The sequence below is a fragment of the Athene cunicularia genome (assembly GCF_003259725.1).
Source record: "Athene cunicularia isolate RWA chromosome 15 unlocalized genomic scaffold, athCun1 chr15_part1, whole genome shotgun sequence".
Classification (NCBI taxonomy): domain Eukaryota; kingdom Metazoa; phylum Chordata; class Aves; order Strigiformes; family Strigidae; genus Athene; species Athene cunicularia.
In genome coordinates, this window is record NW_020799121.1 from 14,343,203 (window position 1) to 14,363,190 (window position 19,988).

General features: G+C 48.8%; 1 protein-coding gene across 1 annotated transcript in view; it reads right to left on the minus strand.

Annotated features, from left to right (window-relative positions):
• Positions 1–301: 301 nt before the first annotated feature.
• CORO1C (coronin 1C) overlaps positions 302–19,988 on the minus strand; it is a 51,585-nt gene continuing 31,898 nt past the window's right edge. Inside the window, exons 3-9 of the mRNA XM_026859643.1 lie at positions 13,297–13,306; positions 12,752–12,875; positions 5,567–5,696; positions 3,529–3,710; positions 2,848–2,967; positions 2,134–2,238; positions 302–746 (exon numbers count right to left, since the gene is read on the minus strand). Coding sequence (XP_026715444.1) covers positions 597–746; positions 2,134–2,238; positions 2,848–2,967; positions 3,529–3,710; positions 5,567–5,696; positions 12,752–12,875; positions 13,297–13,306 — 821 coding nt within the window. The 3' untranslated portion in view covers positions 302–596. The remainder of the gene's footprint in view (positions 747–2,133; positions 2,239–2,847; positions 2,968–3,528; positions 3,711–5,566; positions 5,697–12,751; positions 12,876–13,296; positions 13,307–19,988) is intronic.

Below are 19,988 nucleotides of genomic sequence, written 5' to 3' on the forward strand. Positions count from 1 at the left end.
CTTCTGGAAAGAAATGCTTCCTAATATCCAGTCTAAACCTTCCCTGGTGCAACTCGAGGCCATTCCCTCTTGTCCTATCACTTGTTCCTTGGCTCAAGAGACTCATCCCCCCTCTCTGCCCCCTCCTGGCAGGGAGTTGCCGAGGGCCAGGAGGTCTCCCCTCAGCCTCCTCTTCTCCAGACTGAACCCCCCCAGTTCCCCCAGCCGCTCCCCAGCAGACCTGTGCTCCAGACCCTGCCCCAGCTCCGTCGCCCTTCCCAAAACCAGCTTCCAGCCCGCTTGCTGTGTACAAGCTGGAGACTGATCCCAGACTTAGGCAGCAAAGGTTTATCACCGATACATCGACAGTGCCGGCTGTAACCGCCCTGACACCCAATCCTGGCAGACAATGTGTTCTGGTCGATACCACTCACCCACTGAGAACAGGCTCAGCCTAAGACCCAGCATATTTTAAGGTGATATCATGTTATGCCCAGCACAAGTGTCCCTTCACGTCCCAGTCCCAGCAGACACCGCAGCGGGGTCCTGCACCGTTTCTGAACGTCGGAGCTCGCGACGGGGCGGCTGCCTGACACCCGCCCTGCCAGCCCCTCTCCTTACCTGGCGATCTCACACTTGTTCACATCCAGGCCCCTCTTTGGCATGAACCCCATGCCCCTCTGCGGCTCCTTGCTGCTGAAGGTGTTGAGGTAGTGAACGTAGGGGGATTCGTCCGTGATCTCAAAATAGCGAATGCTGCTGTCACCCTGCGAGGAACAAAGGAGGGTCACTCCGAGGGGCCGGCGCTCCCCCTGCCCTCACGCCTGCTCCCTGCTAGGCTGGGCAGCCATCACTCTCTCCTGACAGCTTTTCCTTCCCAGAACGCTGCCACAGAGCAATGCACAGTTTATAGCCATTTTATTTTTCAGGGTAAAACATCCACCGCTTGCCGGTCGAACACGGGATGGCACACGGCTGTGCTCTTGCTCTCCGGCAGCATCAACACAGCTACCACAAAGCAGATCCCTGCTGCAGTCCAAGTACGTTACAGAATCACAGGATGGTTTGGCTTGGAAAGATCATCTAGTTCCTTAAAGCCCCTCCAGTGCCACCCCCTGCCCTGGGCAGGGCCACCTTCCACCAGCCCAGGTTGCCCAAAGCCCCGTCCAACCCGGCCTTGAGCCCTTCCAGGGAGGGGGCAGCCACAGCTTCTCTGGGCAGCCTGTGCCAGGGCCTCACCCCCCTCACAGGGGAGAATTTCTTCCTTCTGTCTAATCTAAGTCTCCCCTCTTTCAGATTAAAACCCTTACCCCTCATCCTATCCCTACACCCCTGAGTCCCTCCCCCCGTTCCCGCAGCCCCTTTCAGCCCTGGGGGGCCGCTCTAAGGTCTCCCCAGAGCCTTCTCTCCTCCAGCTGAACCCCCCAACTCTCCCAGCCTGTCCTCACAGGGGGGGCTCCAGCCCCCCCAGCATCTCCGTGGCTCCTCTGGCCCCGCTCCAGCAGGTCCGTGTCCTTCTGCTGGTGCCCCAGAGCTGGGCCCAGCCCTGCAGGGGGGTCTCGGAGCAGAGCAGAGGGGGAGATTCCCCCCCCTTTGGATCCTCCTTTGTAATTACTTGTTCATCTTGTCTTTGGCTCCTATTTGTAGGAAGTCTAAAGCTGTGGCATCAGAAGGGGGCACTTTATAGAGCACTTAATGCCTACAAATTGCTTTTAGAAAGCAGCACATGATTCCAGTTTCTATTATTTGACCCCACAACATTACAGCGAGTGTTGCTACATGCTCCATCACCTTCAAGCACAAGGAGGATAAGATCTGAATTGTACCTTTCACATTAAAGTACAACAATTTGGGTCAAGACCAACAAGAGTTGATGGTATCTGAGTTGTTTCATTAAGAGGAGCTTTACCTAAGTCAATCCATCTCAGAGAAACACCCAACTACAAACCAGACCTTCACAGGCTCTCTGCAGAGCGAGGAGCAAACCAGCTGCAGAGCAGCCTGATTTGCCTGCAGCCCTGACCATCACCACAGTGCTAACTTCTGGTTCTACCTTTCTCAGTGAGACACCTGGGGAACGTTTCACAGGCATCAGTTGTTCAAGAGGAGTCTCCCCCTAAATACACCCAAGTCATACCAAAAGCTTCTCTTTACCTTGCCGCATAGGTAAATAATGTTGGTATCTGGATCGTAGAATGGCAGCAGGACCCCGTTGCTGGTGTCCATCTCATGAAGGGCTATTGGTTCCTCCATGTTTTTCTGGAAATAAAAAAAAAAATAAAAATCCAGTGATGTTAATGAAGAATGGAAAAGCTCAGGTTAATGCGGGATCTAAATGTAGCTAGTGAACACGCAGGGGTGTCTTCACCACCCCGAAGGATCTGCGTGTTACAATAACAAACGCCCTAAATCTTCACAAGCTTATTCATTCCCCGAGGACATTTTGATCACAAAACACAATAAAAGCGGGACCCAAGAAAATTCACAAACTCAAGGGAAAGATGTGACACAGTCATGTCAGTAAGGGTCTTGTGCCAGCGCGAAGGGATCGCTGCTGCCTTGCTCTGCACATGTAACTATGAAATGAGGAGATTTCCCAGAGCCACTCCGCTCTCTGAACACCTTCTCAGGCATTTCAAAAGTGCAGGTCCCAGCTGCATCGCTGCTCCTGGCGAGGCAGGGATCGGTCCAAGAGAACTGACGGCCCTTACGGAGCCAACCCCCAGCCCGAAGAACGGCAGCGCCTGCTGGCGCGGGAGCTGGGAGGGGGAATGTGCTCAAGGAGATGAACCATGAATTTAGTGGGTGATTACGGGCCTAACTCAACAGACGCTACAACAGCAAAGTAGTGACGGGACAGGAACCTACTGGATTCCAAAGGGCGAGCTGCCGTTCGCTCATGCGGCTGAAGCCAGTTGTGAAGATGTTTCCATCAGCGAGGAAAATGGCTCGCATGGGCCGGGCTCCCTCGTGGGTTTTCTCTTTCTCCTGAAAGAGATTTACAGATCAGCCTCGAGCAAGGAATAGGACCTAAGAAATAACCACCAGGGATGGCTTCTCTTCTGCCCGTGCAGCATCCTCCGTGCAGGATGCCGACTACAAAACTCTTTGCCCGATGCTTGAGGGAAGAAAGCAATTGCAAAACTACAAACGAAGTGGTCACCCCTGGCTCGCTTCAGCTCCGCCTATCAGACTCTTGCAAGCTTGAAGGAAGACTTCTTTGCAAGCTACGACACATACGCAGGCTGCTAAATCTCCATTTCGCACACACAAGTTTGGAACTGTAATTATACTGAAGGATTAGACGTGGAATTACACTCCTGCAGGTTTAAAAACTGAGCCTTATAAAATCCCAGTTCAAACACTAATCCAAATAAACCCAGACAAATCCTTCAACCACTGCTATCCCTCCCGTAATTTCTTCCTCACTTTGAAAAACATGACTAAACATGGTATACACGGAGCAAAAAGGCTCCTTCTCTGTATGCTCTTGTAACTCTCTGCTGCGGCAAAACCCAAGTTGCTTCTTTAATTATCACACAGACTTACAGCAACAATTTCTTGTTTCCTGGGGTCAATAACCCGAACTTTTTTGTCTTTGGAAGATGTACAGATTAGGCTGCCGTTGCGATTCCAGCTCACATTGTAAATCATATCCACGTGCATGTCATCCAAGTTTATGAGGGCTTCACCTGTTCCCACATTCCAGATGATGATTGCATTATCACAGCCTAAAAAAGAAAACAGCAACTGAAGTCACAACACTGGTGTGTGCAAAAAAAAAACCCACCAAACCAGCAGCAGGAATAAAATCTGCTGCAGCTCCAAAGCCTCAGATGCTGACTCTTAAACACGCTCTGTGCACCATCATGTAGGCAGAGCCCAGGCAGCACATCCTCACTCAAATACAGGCTCAGAGCAGGGACCAAGCAGCCGGAGCAGGTACAAAACTCCCACCTTGATATTGTCAAGCACCTCCTCGGAGGTGCTGTAGCTGTCCCAAAGAAAGGCAGTTTATTTGGGAGTATTTGGGCACCACCACTGCCTGCATGCACGGGGTGGGCAGGAGGGTCAGGAAAGGTCCCCGGCAGAGAGGAAGCTGAAGGGAAAAGCAGGAGGTCCTGGTGCAGCCAAAGGTCTGGGAAACGTGCCCTGGCCACCGCTATTGCAGGAGCTTCGTGAAGAAGCTCTTGGGTCCTGGCTCAGCTGCAGGACTCCAGGGGAAGAGACACCGAGGGCAAGAAGTGATGTTCTTACAACTCCATAGGTGAGAATCCTGGCTGGCAGCCAGTCCTTGACTTCTCAGAGCAGAGAGATTTGTGGCAGAAAGAATAGAAGTGGCAGAGATGGAAAACAGGCAGCTGAGAGCAGGAAAAAGAGCAGAACAAAGAGAAAAAAAGAGTGGCAGGCAGCAAAAGCTGAGGTCAGCAGTTGCACCAGGACTACAAGCCATCAGGTGGGTGGTTTTGTTCAAGGCCCGGACAGCAAGAAGACAAAGAATAAAACCTAAAATAAGATGACAGCAAAGTAAAGAACAGGACTGGAGTACCAGGTAAGGGAAGGAAAGCACAATGTGTGACAGCAATTCCTCCTAAGGTTCTGGAGGGGTGAGAACATGAAACGAGGCAAAAGACAACAATCACCCTGAACTCCCAAAGGGCACAAAAGACATCCAAAATCAGTGTGTTGTCACCAGGAGGAACCCTGGAGACTGCAACGACCTAACAGCACCCCTTCTCCTTTGTGTTTTGTAGGAGTAATCCTGGCCGGAGAGCCTGGACACCCATCTTGCTACTTACAGGTACAGGAGACTGAGGAAACTACATTAAAAAAAAAATAACATCACCTTCTCCTTTCATATGTTTTCACACAGAGTTTTGTTACATTAACTGCCACAAGTTCTGCCACTCTAAGCATTTTTGGGGAAACCAGATCAAAACCAAACGGGTACCTCAGAAAACATTGATATCAACAGCAAACACACGGCCCAGCCGACAGTCCAGCCGAAAGGACTGGCTTCTTTTATTGGGCTTCCACCTAAAGGTCACGCTAGGAAAGCCTCAGGCCGTGCTAATGGATAATGACTTATATCCATTTCATTTCCATAATGATGCGACTCTTTTTCAGTGGTCAAAAGAATCTCATTGCATAGATCAACACCCGGCCAGAAGATGATTTGGAGACTGGGATACCTTGCAGGGATCAGCGAAAAGGAGGAACAGTTGGGCTTTTTATAAAAGTGTATGGAAATGGGGATGAGGAGAGTGCAGGTGTAAATAGTTAGCAGATGAAGCTTGCAGATAAAATAAAGTCTGGAACAATTTTAATACTGTCATTCATGCCTCCAGACGATTTCCTGGCTCTTGTCCCTGTGAACTGAAGGTAATAAAAGGCCAAGATAAGGTGGGGGGGCTGTCAGCCACGTGTCCCCAGGCTCTGCCGTTAGTCTTGTGATCCACCAGCCCTGAGCAGCTGGGAGAGGAAAGAAGGAAAAAGGAATGAACAAGCTCTTCTCCAAAACACCTGGCGTGGAAGCAAAATGCAAGGGAGAGATGCTTGTTGAGGCCAGAGCCCCGAGGCACCGTACCTGCGCTCAGCAGCACGTTGCGTGCCGTCGGATGCCAAGCCACGATGCCGACTCTCTTGGAATGGCCTTCTAACACCACCACCGGCTCTGTCAGGGACAGGGTGAGCCCGTTCTCGGGGATCTGCCACACCTGGAAAGGGGAAAGGAAAGGTGGTTAGCCAAGGGCCCCCCCCTCTGAAGAGCGTGTAACCCGTTTGCTTCCTGCGTCCTGCGCCGTGCCGCGGCAGAAGGCCGAGTTGTCACTCCTCAATATAAACAGGAAGAGCGAATCGAGGAGGGAACCGCTCCCAGCCACCAAGAAACCTTCACTCGGGCTGTAACATCCTTCCCCGCTCAGGCCGCCGGCACATAACCACCGGCTCCTTACGCTGCAAACGCCCCGTTACCGCCGTGTCCAGAGATCCATTCATCTCAGATGTTGCCTGAGGAGGATTCCAAAAAAAAAAAAAAAAAAAAAAAATTCCATCTGAACAAGCTGCTGTCTTTTCAAATTATGCTGGTCCCTCAGAGGGACGATACTGCAGCTATACTGGTGCCTGCTTTTATGAGTTTGCACGTTACGTTTTAGAGCCCCCTTTCAGACGCTGTCCAAGTGGGGGAGAGCAGTTTGGTCCTGGCAAAGGTGAAAGCAGCCCACGGCAGCATTGCAGAAACTCCCTTCGAAGGCAGCAAGCTGCCTGTTCACTTCTCTCGCCTGCTTGGTTACACAACTCTTCTTCAGGAAAGTGCCAGCGGGAGGGGGAAGAGACCCCCAAGGATGGCAGAGCACTGGAATTCCAGCTGCGGAGCCGGAGCAGGTTTGTGCACTGAAGGAGGCAGCTTCCCCAACTGGCAGGGACCAGGGGTGGGAGAGACTGACCCATCACCCCACGCCCCAAGGCAGGATCAGCCCTACCGAAACTATTCCTGCAATTCAGCTCTGGACAACCATCTTTGAACTGAATTTGACCTACATACAGTGTATTACAACAGTGGAAAGGCCGTCAGCGAGCAATTCTAGCTCCCTATAGATAGGTGGCAGCATCAGAGCACATTTGCTTCGCTTTCTATTGTTTGCTTTTTCTGGAGTGAGGGAACAGGGCTTGCCAGACCCTGCCCACCGTGTCCAAGCAAGCTGTCAGGGCCAGCAGATGCGAGCTGAGCACATTTTGGAAGGGATGCAGACAGACATGCGTACGGCCAACACAGGATTGTTGCGCTAATCCCAGTTTCTCCCTTTCCCACAGGGATGGCTGCGGCTCAGATAAACCCCTCTGAAATGCAGACATTCTCAGCGCGTACCAGCTCACCTCTAAATAACCCTAAAATGATTTCACTTTTCACCAAGGCAGCTCTCAGCATCCTCAGCATCCCAGCAGGAACGACCTGCGACGGGCACGAACCCCAGCGGACAATCGCTCTGCGAGGGTTGAAAAAAAAAAAAATCCCTCTTTCTCCTCCTGCCTGATGGACCAGCGCTAGGAACAAGACGATGACACAAACTGAGGTTTTTACCAGCAGTCGCGTTTTAAAAATTGGAAGCTGGAGCTGTTCAGCCTGGAGCAGCAGGAGGTTTGTCCTGCTCCTTTCCAATCCCACACCTGCAGCCCCAGGACGCTCGCAGAGGGCTGTGCTGCTCGTGAACAGCAGCAAATCGTTTCACCTCCCCACTGCACGGTTAAAAGTGGGTGACAAAGCTGCCGATTTTTACAGAAGCACCTTTCTCCTTGCCAGTCAGGGAATAACAACCTGACAGTAGCAAGAGTTTAAAACGCGTCTGCTGACAGGAGAACTTTCAGGTCTCAGACAAACCACCTCCAAACCCCTCCTTCCCCCCAACATCCTAACACAATGCTGCAGAAACAGGCGTTACCTAAACCAGTCAGAAAGTTGGAAAGAAAACATGAGAGCTGGGAGATCTCAGGAGAAGAGGCAATGCAGGAGAGCCAGGGGCTCTGCCACCAGGGCACGGGAGGTGCCGGGCAGAGCGCTGGGTGACACCAGGGCAGGGGCAGAGGATGCTCGACACGAGCCGCTCGGGTCTGACAGCGACGCTGGGGCACAGCCGACGTGGGCATGAGAAACAGGAAAAAAAAAAACCAAACCGCTTCTCCAGTAGATGAAAAGGCCAGGAGAGGCAAGACTGACCTAGGCAAGATGGGTGTTATACTGAGGATTAAACAGGGAGCCAGGCAGGGTTATCCCGGAGTCTCAACGAGCCCTTAAAAATGCCGAGCCTTGATGAGCATGGCCATTTCTTCCCCCGAGAGAAACGGTGGGATAAAGCAGCCTGCCCCAGCTCTCTCAGCCTCACTCTCTGCGTGGGGGAAGCTTTGAAAATTGAATTTATTCACAAGACGACCCAGGAGAAGCACAAGCTTCTGGGCCAAGCGTGACCTGCAGAGAAAGCACGCAAGGACGGAGCAGCTTCTACACCTGCAGCCAACCTCATCCCTGCGGCGGGGCAGGCAGAGCAAAGGGTCCAGGCGCCGAGATCCCCGTTTGTTTTGTGCTGTCTCGGCCATCAGGGATCCTCCCGTGCCAGCGCAGCCGGAGCAAAGGAACTTGTGTGCCAGAAAAGTCCAGCACCAAGTTTAAACGTGAGCCAGCAAGTGCAGGAAAGGGCGGTATCAGAGGCAAAACACCAATAAAAAGGATTTTTTAGAAGCCTCTGGAGGACAGACAATTTTTTTTTTTCTTTAAGGGAAAGCCCTTACAGTTTACAGACAAGTGGAATCCTCTGCAGATTACAGAAACTATTGACCTAATAATCCTGCTTAGTATTGAAAGAATAAAAAAAAAAAAAAAAAAGCTAGGAGTGTGAAAGGTCAGGGTATGCTCCCAAGCGACCTGGCCCACTCATTCCTGCATAGGGTGGGGTGCCTGTCTTCAGCGTGGGATGAAATTAGATTCACAGGGCAAATTAAGGCACTTTCACTTTGGATGCAGGACCCAGCCTGCTGGAGGTGAGGACCTGGGATCAGTACACAAAGGAAACCATAAAATATTGCAATATATTAACTATTAAAATAGATTAACTGGGCATCAGTTAAGGTTTGCCAGCTCTCCCACTTGGCTGGGGGGGGGGGAGTTGGGTTGTTGGGTTTTTTTTATGGTATTGTGGTTGGTTTTGTTTTTTTTTTTTTAAATTAGCATGGCTTGGTTTTTTTTGTGATGGAGGAAGCGAAGTCACGCCACTGTGGTATGTAGAGGTTTGGGTCTCAGAGGAAGAGCAGGAGGGAAAAGGTTTTACACAAACAGCATGTGAGAAAGAAAATAAAGCAAACCTTTTCAGCACTTCTTTTATACCCTTTAAAGACAATCACAACCTGCCTCTTCATCAACCTGCAGAGAAGATTAACTCAATTTCTAGAAAACAACATAAATTCCTAAATTCGCATTATGTGAGGAAACAAATGAGTTTGAGCCCTGGGTTTTATCTACATCCCTGCTCTGGTATCGCTGCAGGAAAAGGCACTTTGTGCATCCATTTTCTGTAGCTGTAAGACCTTCTCCACATGGTCCTGGCACCCCGTCCTGGCGTCCCAGGTCATTGCAAAGGCTCTGGTTTAGTCTTTAGAACAATTTGCTCAATCAAAAGAGCTCTACTCCAGCCATTACGTGCAAACTCATTAGTATTCACCTTCTGATGAAGCAAATTATCGCTATCTGAGAACGGCCCTCTGATACCATCTACAAGCCTTTTTATAATCAAACATTTTCCAGCTGAATTAAAAAACCTGCAGCACATTACAGTCGTTCAACAGAATATCAAGCATGAATATTTAAGTAATTCCTTATTTGTTGGCACGAGAAAACAATTCTTCAAAGAGCACACCAGAAGAGGCCACAGAAGGTATCTGCATGCTGTGGCGTTTTAAAGAAAGTCTGTCTGAGAGCAATTCAGAGTGAAGGAGATGGGGACTCCCCGCTCCATTCTTCTGCAAAAGAAGAGAGAAATTCAACAAGAAGGAAATGGGGCAGAGAGGCTACTGCCATCTCCCGCATCACACCGAGTGTCTGATCAGGGCTCTCGTGTTACGCTGGATGTATGAAGTGGGCCACGTTCTGGAGAACTGAGAACGAGGCATAAAGAGGAAATATTTAAACACTTGCAGACTACAAGTATTTCTTTATATCTCGAACCACTTCAAGGGAGTTGTATTTGCCAACTCAAAAGGAATCTGTTGGCTTCACACTCCCAACTGGCAAGGGCAGGAGGGGACGGAGGCCAACGCGTGCCCCGAGGAATACCCGGCGTGGGATGAAGGAAGAGTGTTCTCTCCTCCACGAGCCTACGCTCCCCCAGAGAAGAAAGCAGGCAGTGTTTTGGAGGGGTCCGTTCTACTTCTTCCTCTGCTGGGATCAGCCAGCGACGTGCTTATACCCCTTGGCACCATGACCTGCACAAAGGTGGTCTTGCGAGGGTGAGATGTCCTAAAGCATTGCCCTCCACCATCTCTTTCTTCTCTACCTCCAAATGATTTCCGAATTCATCGGATGGGACAACACAATTAAGGAGCGTATAACCTGAAACTGTCAAGTGCCTTTCATCAGAAAAATCTCAATGCAGCTACAAAGAGTTAAACCTCCAAAGCTCTCCAAGCTACGAAGCCCAACAGTATCAGAAAAAGATGTCTTTCCCAGCCCCTGATTTCAACCCCTAGTCTAAGGAGCTCGAATACCTGTCCAAGGTCTATATGCAGCTCACAGGGTCTTTCCGCCCGCCACAAATCTTGAGTTTTTATTGATATGAAGATGCTTCCAGCTTTTGAAAGGGCCGAGGTAACCTTCCTTGTGGAACACAAAGGCTGCAGACAGCTCAAAGTTACAGCTGCAGGGAATCATCCCTCTTCATCCCAGAGCCATGCTCCCTCCCCTCAACACCTATCCAGCTGATGAGATCTTTTGTGGCCGAGGGCAAGATCCTAAATCCTTGAGTGCCAAGGCACAGATGGTTTTTACAAACATTCGGTATTTTTTTAACAGCAGCTGGCGCTTCTGCAGAAAGCTGCGTGATTTCCTCTACGACATCACTTTGTCTCATTTCACATTGGCTAATGAAGAGTTCAGAGCTGATGAACAACCACATATCCTTTAAAGTAAGAGGAATTTATTCGGTGACAGGCTGTTCAGGAAGCAGGACTCCAGAACCTTTATTGAAGAAAAGCAAAGAAAACAGGATGCTAAATTACTCGTGCCAGGACACAAAAGCAATTGAAAATGGGAAGGCTCGTTAGCTCATCCAGTTTGTTTCCAAACAGTCCAGGCCAGGGTTGTTCTTGACCCTACATATCCTAGCTCTGTCCAGCCCAGCTAACAACTGTCCCAAACGATTTGGGATACATCATTTCCCATCAGAAGTTACCTGGTACTTAACGGGAGATTTAACTTCAGCTTTCAGCTCCTCTCCGCTTTCTTCATGGCTACTCGGCTTCACCGCTCCCTAAACCTCCAGCTAACGTGCACCTAACACCTTCCAAACCGTGAGCTGCATCACCTTGTTCCTCCAAGCACTCACTTATCTCACCCTCGCGGCTGCCCGCTCCCTTCCACTCGAGTCACGGTCACGCCAACCGGGTACCGCACGCGAACGCGAGGTGCAGCCTCGCAGCCAGCCACGCGCGCCACGTGGGGACAGACACGTTGTGCCGCGTCTGTCCCCACGCCTGTTGCCTCCAGGGAGGGAGGGGACACTCACCTCCCCGCTTTGGTGTGAGCAGATGAGCAGACAACCCGCCGCGAGCCCCCTCCCCACGGAGCCTGCGCGCGCCGTCGGAGGCTCGGAGTCGCGCAGACGGTTTGTGTCTGCGTTGGGAGCATTTGGACAACTTGTAACTGAACGCTGTTGCTTTTTCTACGTAATTCAATCCCCCTGGAGCCTCGCAACATACTTCTCATTGCACTTGGATTAGAGACTTATTTTGCCTCCAAGAAGGAAGCGATGGACCTCAGCTTCGCCTGCTTCTGTGGACGCTCACGTTTCGGCGACCTTCCCTTCCGATGCGCAGCCTTCGGGATCCTGGTTACTGGAGAAACGCTCCTGCATCCTTCAAAGCTTCATTCTAGCCCCGTAGTGAACGTTACAAACACAGAAGCTTGTTGTTTTGTTTAATATTAAATATAGTACATTTTGTTAACATGCTTCAGCTTCCAAGACTGAGAGATCACAGGCAAGAGCTGTCCCAGGATAAGCCTCTTGGGATGAATCCCCTCCCAGACATTTTAACGATGAACAGAAGCAAAGGAATTTATCTGACATGATCTATAATAAGATTTCAATATAACATTCAGCCTACAGCATTTCTAAATATGGCCAAAGATCACTGAAGTTATTTGGCATTATTTCATCTTACAAGGATTTTCTTTCACTTATTCTGCTGTGTTTGCATACACAGGATTCCACATCCATCACAGAGCAAGGTCGTCTATTGTTCAGTGAGCTCTGACTGAGGTAAAATAGGTCTCAGGATCAAGGTTGGCAGGTGCAGAATTTGGATTATTTTTTATTTATTAAAAAAAGCCCTCCTGACATCTACTCACAACCTGCAGATATAGGGAAAAAAAAAATAAAATTAAAGCACATCACCCTTAAATTGAGGGCTGAAGTAATTCTGAAAGCCGATGGGCTTCTCTGCCTCCAGTCCCCACCTCTTCCCAACACACACCACTGCATCCATTAGGATAATGAGGTAAGGAACCACCACTGCCTTCTGCCAAGCGCTGCAAAACAAAACACCTCACCACTGCCTGGCACTCTTTCTCCTCTTTCCTCTTCCCAAACATCAGACGAAGCCCCAGGGGAAGGGAAAATGGAAGAACAATTGAAGACAAAGCCAGGAAGACACAGGCCAAGTCCATTACACAAAGTCCCATCTCAGTGCTGAAGAGACTCTTCTCAGAAGCCTGAGGTTGCACCTTCTCAGACAGTAACACGAGAAGAAAGCACCAATTGTGAAAGCAAATTCTGCTGTTACACAGGTAATAAAGCTCACTTGGCTAGTTTTGCTCCAATTTTTAGCTAGGTCCTGCAGCCAAGACAGCATCATTCCTTAAACCGGGACTAAACATGCAGAAAGCCCATCAGCAAGGACTCTGCCCTCGGCCTCGGGACAGGAGATGTCTTCAGAAATACACGTGTGGTCTGCAGCAGCATTCCTGGCATGAAGCAAACTCCAGGCCACAAGATAAATGAAATACCCTTACCATGACGGTGCAGTCCTCCGAGCCACTGGCGATGACCTGGTCATTATGAGGACACCAGTCTATGTCCAGCACTGGACCCGTGTGGCCACACACTGTTGGGTAGGACTTGTCAATCCTGCCTGTCTGAAGGAGGGAAACAAGAAAAAGAGCTGTAATACACAGAGTGGAGGAAGATGCTTCCTCTTTCTCCATTAACTCTTTCAGTATTCACAGTTTCATGACATTTGAATCGTCTCATGCATCCGCAGAGGAAACAAACCAGCAACTCTACTCCAGCATCAGCTGGTTCAGCACCGGAGGGGCTTTGCTGCCCGTGTCTCAGGATTTGCTACGACGCAGTCCCTTCGTCCAACCTTAGTGTTTCAGGAAGAGGGCTCTGCCTGACCAGCGGAGCTCTGGTTTTGGCTGTGCTTCACCACGGTGGCCAGCGCCAGCTAAAGATAACCAAGCTAAAATCTTAATTGAAGGGTGTCGTTGAATTTACCAAGTACGCTTGTTTTCATCACAGAAGTATTTTGCTCAGATGGAACGTTTTTAGGACACAGTTGTGCAAAGTAAAACGCTGTTTTCAGGAACAAACACTGCTGACCCAGACTGCCACAGCCACCCACCCCTGATGCGTACCTGCCCCTCTATGGCTGGAGGACCAAGGCCACCAGCAGGCTGCCAAAGCCAAGCTCACTACACAGATAAACTTCCCAAGAGAACAAGCTAACGAGATGTTCCCGTCTGAACTGAGACAAATCTAGCGATGCCAATGTAGTTGTTGCCAAGACACCAACTTTGCCAACCGGCTCTATATTTCGCTGGTGGAGTCTTGAAGCACCTGAACCCCCCCCAAACTGCTGATGCACCTAATACTCCAGGTTCCTCTGTGTGCAAGGAAATAAAAATCACTCTAGTCAACCCTCGTTACCGCTCTTGATCAAGTCTTGCACACAGAGGAAACAATATTTAAAATACATGAAGACACATACACTGGAGACTCGTGCGCTTCCAGGGCCAGAACCCGGGTCCCGCTTCAAGGGGTTTTGTTTCCAGGGAATGGCTTTTTCATGAGGGATGGAAGAAGAGAGACAGGAGGGAGAGGTCTGGGACGGGGTGGTTGTCTTTGGTGTTTAAACACGCAGAAGATATGGCTGGCATTTCATTTCTGCCATCTGACGCTAACATTCCCCTAACCTTGGAGGTTACATCTCTTAATATATGCCTCCTACCCCTCTCCGTGCAGAAGGCTGGTCCTATTCAATGCTGGTTTACTCACAAAGGATCAGAATAATGCTGGACACCGGCTTTTGAAGACTACTGACCTGCAGACCTCTACTAGAGCAAACCAAGATATAGATCCAAACAGGCTAAATTATGGAAACAAAACAACTACTATTTCCTAAATGGCCAAAATTAGCTTTCAAAAAAAAAAAAAACCAAAACCCAAACCCCACCGAAAAACCAACCCAAAAAACCTGTCTCCGTGACTCAAATGCTTTTGAAATTATTAAAAGTGAAAGGGCTGTAGATAAAAAAAACATAAACTAGACATCCAGAAATTAAAGTCTGTGTAATCCCTCTCGGATGCCATAACGTGAAATGGGATTTAAAGAAATTAATACATCCAACTGACATGTATAGCGCATCCATTTTAATTTATCTAATTAAAAAAAAAGCACCATGCAGAGCATATGCACATGGACATATTTCAGAAGTCACATTACAGGCTAAATACAAATAGAGACCTAAATCAAAAGGAAAAAAATATGACTAATATCGCAAGACATCAGTGACTACCTGTTCTTGCTCCCGGACAGGGCTCAGAGTAATCCTCTAAGAGGAGCCTATGGTAAGTATTTGCAGGCAGCACGAGCGCTTGTCAGTTTAGTTTAGAGTTTTTACAGTAATTTATTACTGCAGGGAGGGGGGGGAAAAAAAAAACAACAAAACCCAACAACCAACTCAATTTGAACAAATTAAACCACAAACTTCACCTTTCAGTTTTGATCAGGATGAACCTGAACAGCACGAGCAGCAGCCGCCAACTGCCTGTGACAGCCAGCTGACCGCAGGGACCGGGCAACCCCACCGCCTGCTTTTGATCACCTAAACCGGAGCTCGTTTTTTAAATCAGCTCTCTTGTACTTGCATTAGCTCACTAAACGGCGGGGCTCCGAGGGCAGCGAGGAAAAGGAGATGATGGAGGCTCTGTGTGAGCTCCCCATGCCCGAAAGCAGAAGGGACCAGCGCAGCCACCGGCTTCCAGCTCCCCGGGGGAGCGAGTCCGCTTCCACCAGCAGGCGAAGCAGCCAGCAAGAGTAAAGCTCAGTCTTGTCACCAAGCTAGAATAAAACTCAGTCCTGTCATCAAGCTGAGGGACTTGAGATGGATGCACAGGCGTGGCTGTTTTGGACAAGGACAGCACACATTTCTCAGGCCAGGGCTATCTGCATCAAGAAGAAATTAGCAGATGCACTAAGGGGAAGTTAAACCAAACTGAGCAGAAATATCTTTGCCCCATGTTCTAGGGGAATAGATGCTTATCTGCATCATCTCTAAAGCTATAAAGCGCACCCTTTTCCTGCCTGAATGCGGATAGTGACATATGAAAACCATTTCTAACCAGGGAACAGAGTAAGGGTGGGGAAAGTGAGATGTTATTTCGAAGCAGCAATGTGGGAGATGCACTAACACGAGCATATTTATTCACAAAAAAATTTACAAAACCAAGCAAGCAGAGTGCAAACAAGAGATGTCCCATTGCCTGCAAACACAACAGCTCCGCAGAGTCTGGCAGAGGAAGACAACGCTGGGGAGATGCACAGCCCCACAGCACCAACCCCGACACGAGAGGACCAACTCAGGTGCTCACCAGGGTCCACGAAGAATAGCGTCAAAAGAGCAAAATGAGAATAAATAAGGATGAAAATGGACAGAAGGGCTTACTGTCAAAAGGCTGCCGTGCTGCTCGGAGCTGCGGTTTGGCTAAGGGGAAGTCCAACCACTTTCAGAGAAGCTACTGACTTGTGGTCAGAGACACAAAACTGTCTTCCCAGGGCAGAGGAAACCATGGTGCCTTCCTGAACACTTAGCACTGAGCAAAAGCTCTCCTCAGCAACGCTTCTAAATGCACTTCATCTGTTTCACTTTTTTTTTTTTTAAAAAAAACCAACTTTTATTAGAAAGCGTGACCCTTCAATGGGGATTGGTCAAAGGACAATAACCCACGTCACCACCCCAGGTCCTGACCCAGCACACCTTCCCCCCAGCCACCCCGCAGGGTGAGAAACAAGCAAGTTTTGAACTCAAATGCGTTACTTTACCACACTTCTAAGCCAGGTTTGCAAATAGTGTCCTGCGCAGGCTACACCGCAGGCTTCCTCCTCCCGGCAGCGTTCCCCTCCCTGGAGCAGGGGACCCCTATTCCTGGCATTGTGTGGGACTTGCTGTGCACAGAAGAGCTTTAAAAACAATTATTTGTGGGGCTTTGACAAAAGGGAAAGACCAGAAAGCCTGCAGCAGGGTATTAAAAAAACCACCAGCCTGTAAAAGTCCCAAATTCAACATTTCTTAATGCAATTCCTTTTAAAAGAGACTCCTCCGCCATAAAAGCACCACGAGGTTTGCGACTTTGCTGCCAAATGAGGGCATTTTCATGCTGCCGTAATACTTGCGGGTTTGGGGACTTATTTATTTATTTCTAAAGCGTAATCTTTTAATTAGTTAAGGATTTAAAATAAATCTCAAGTGCTGATACACCGCTTAAAATTAACTCGGTACCCAACTTCAAGAAATTAAACCCTTCTCGTAATCCGTTATGACTCCGGCTGAGCAACACATCACGGTAACAACACTGGAAACTCAAGAGTTGTATTTTACAGAACATTAGCCAAAAAGGTGAATTTGAGGATTAATATTAATAGGCTGGATGGCATTGACTAGAAGCACACTCAATATTCAGGTCCTTCAACAGGTCGGTAAGCTGACCTTCCCAAATGAATGAATTCATTTAGTACTTTTATGTCTCCCAGATCAGAAAAAAAAAAAAGAAAAAAAAGATAATGAGAAGAAGAAGAAAAAATTGTTATTAAATTCAGAAGGGACAGATAAGCAGCACAGAAAAACTGCTCCTAAAAGTGGCAGTTTCGTGAATTCATTTGACTGCCTTATGATCGCTTCTCTGCCAGAAAAGGGCAATTGGTTGCAGGAAGCAGCTCATGGATTACAGTAAAAATATCACGGAGAACAGCTGCTTCCCCCAGCCCGTGGCTGCGCTCATTAAGATCCCCATTTAAAATAGGGAAGTGGCATCGAGTTGCACAAGCAAAAGCAATTCCCCCCACCCTTAGTTTGCAGAAGTTTGAGGAAGGAAATCAGGTCACAACTGCGAAGTTTGAAATACCAACCAACTGGTACCTTTTGTGAGAGGAAAAACATGCTGCTTTTTCTTAGCTAAATTGTGCGTTTTCCTTACAACAAACTCCAGTTTCCCGTGAAGTTTAATGTGCTCTGGCCACTGAACCTCCACCTCTGGTTGCAGCAGCAGCTGGGGCAGGGCAGGAGGCAGTTGGGAGAAAATACTGCAGTGGGATGTAATGAAAGTGCATTGCTCTCTCGTGACCATGACAAATAGTCATTAGTCACCCAGCGAACCCATCAAGGCATCCATAACTAATTTGGAACATTATGAAAAGTGGTACTGCCCAAAGGTCTACTGTAATGTCATGCAATAAGAGACTTCCAGGCATTCGTAACTACATACGGCTTTCAAACCAGACCGCTCTAAAGATCGCTTGTGCCCTCCAAAAATTCCTTGGTTTATCACCTTGACAGCTGCGGGGCTGTGACATTACAGCCCATGTTACAGGCTGCTACAGAACAGAGACAAAAGTCCTTGTTCCGGAGCGCCCAGACCTAAATGGATGCACAAAGAGGAGGGAAGAAAAACCGCGGTGACAGACAAGGAATCCAGCACAAAGCCAAGCCTGCCCGAGCAGGGCTTTAAAAAACCCTGGCACTGCACGGCCCCGGCAGATTTGGCATCGCAGCTCAAAGCACAGTTTGGAGGGTTTCCGGCAGCTGTGGTGAGGTTCGTCTGACAGAGCTGGGAGAGGAGCTGCAAGAAGCTCCCCCCCGCGTCAGGGTGTGCAGGTGACCGGAGAGGTAAGAGCTGGTTGAAACCGCAGCATGCTCTACGCTGGAAAAATGTATGTTTAGCTGAGGAATCCTTCACAAAATTAACCGCAACAATCAGCTACTCGCATTCTGGCTTTTAAAAAAAGGAAAAAAAAAAAAAACAACATAAACAGCCCCCCAACCCTAAGTGCTAACTCCAATCCCTCGGAGCTGGGTGGGCAGCACAGCTCCAGCATTTCAGCTAACGTCCATCCCAGTTTCTAGAGGAAAGCTCTAAACAGAGCTCAAAATTAAACTTCAGGTTCAGCAAACTTTTATCTGAGGAAACCCTTCGGGCAGACGATGCAGAGATTCAAACCTGTTGCCCAGAAATTACATTACAATTAATATTAATATAAAAAGATACAGAGTGGCTCTTCTGTTCCATTCCTAAAGTATGATTTCAAGAGCAGTTAATTCCCCTGTTAGTAAAACAGGCGTACTGCCTTTACAACTGAGGGAAAATTAATCGGTGTCCTAAAAGTTTAGGGTTCTGGGATAAAGTGGGAAAACCCCCCCCTGTGGTTCAGGGGTGGTGGGAGACGAGCAGCCATGCGGAGGGCAGAGCTGCTGAGCAAGGAGCAGTGCCCACGAAGGATCCACGGGGAGCAACAGCCACCCAAACACGCTCGTCCCTGAGAGCTGGGCACAGACAAGCTGGGACTCCAGCATCAGCCACTGTGAAATAAACTGGGACCAGTAAAAATGCAGACAGAGAAGGAGGAGACAGAAGAACGTCTGGACAGAACCCGGGTAAGGAGCCACTCTGTTCCAATCGCTTCTGTTGAACTCATTTCGTCCCTGAACTTCCAAGATTTCAGTTTAGTTGGTTTTAAACAGCTAAACCAGGACTTTACCCTCCATTTCAAGCCCGCCCGTAACCCTGCTGTAAGTGTGCTTACACGTATGGTTTGTGTATAGACACCTGGGTCCTACGTAAACCAGTGACGTTACACCATGGAGACAACTACTCGGAAATTCATGCTGCTGGAAGAGCAACGTTATTTTCCATCTGAACGTTGGACAAATACACAACTCATAAGGACTTACTCCACACCTTACACTCCGTTTTAACCACTGCATGCCGCCAAGGCGGCGGATGTGGATCACACGTAGCGCTCTCCAAGCACAACAATCTCTCTTCTGTACCTGCTTGCAGACAAAACTATCAAAGCGCAACTTCCATTTTCATTGTTGGACAAGGCCTTAAAACTGCAGCAGTATTTGTACAGACCGTTGGTTGTCTGTAAGACAAGGGACAGTATCTGTTGCTTGCTTTCCTGGAGAAATGAGATTTATTAGCCACACTGCCTGCTCTCTCTTCCTTAGTACACCTGAACCTGATAATCTGTTAGAATTGAACTGACAGTGATAAATTATTTTTTTAAAATCAGCTCTAGAGAAACATCCCAGGAGAAATAAAAGAAAGAAATCCAAATTAGTGCCCCACTAGGGAAGGCTCAGTTATAACTCAAGCCCACGTCCCCCCCGTCCCCCCCCCCCACAGCCACCCCAGTGGGGTAGGGAGGCACCCACAGGAGGCGGGCACTGCCCGATGGGCCAAGAGAGAAAGGACGTGTAAAGGAGCTGGGGAACATCTGCTCTGTGCAGAGAGGATGTAGGAAAAATCCACGAGAAACCAAGTTTTAGCAGTTCCAGTGGTTCACAAGGTAACTTAGATCTTTCCAAACCACCAACGTCTTGCTTTTTTATTAAGCTGCTGCAGAAATGCCTTGAATTTTAATGTCCTCCACTCAATGTTCAAAACTACTCGGAGCCGCATGGAAGAACGACCAGAATTTAGGGGGAAATATCCCTTCAGAGTCTTCAACCTTGCAAACTTCTCTCACAGGGACGTTGCTGTGAGGTAGACCTACAGGACGAGGACTGACAGGGGCTCCATGGCAGCCAAAGTCAAGACAGCATCAACTCCTTTTAATTCACATCCTTCCCTCCACACTCTACCTAAAATTGCTGGAAAGGCTCAACGAGCCCATCACAGCAGTACCTCCCGACTTTATTTTACAGACAATTCAGAAAAGGATGTTTGGTTTGGTTGTTCTTTTTCCCCCCC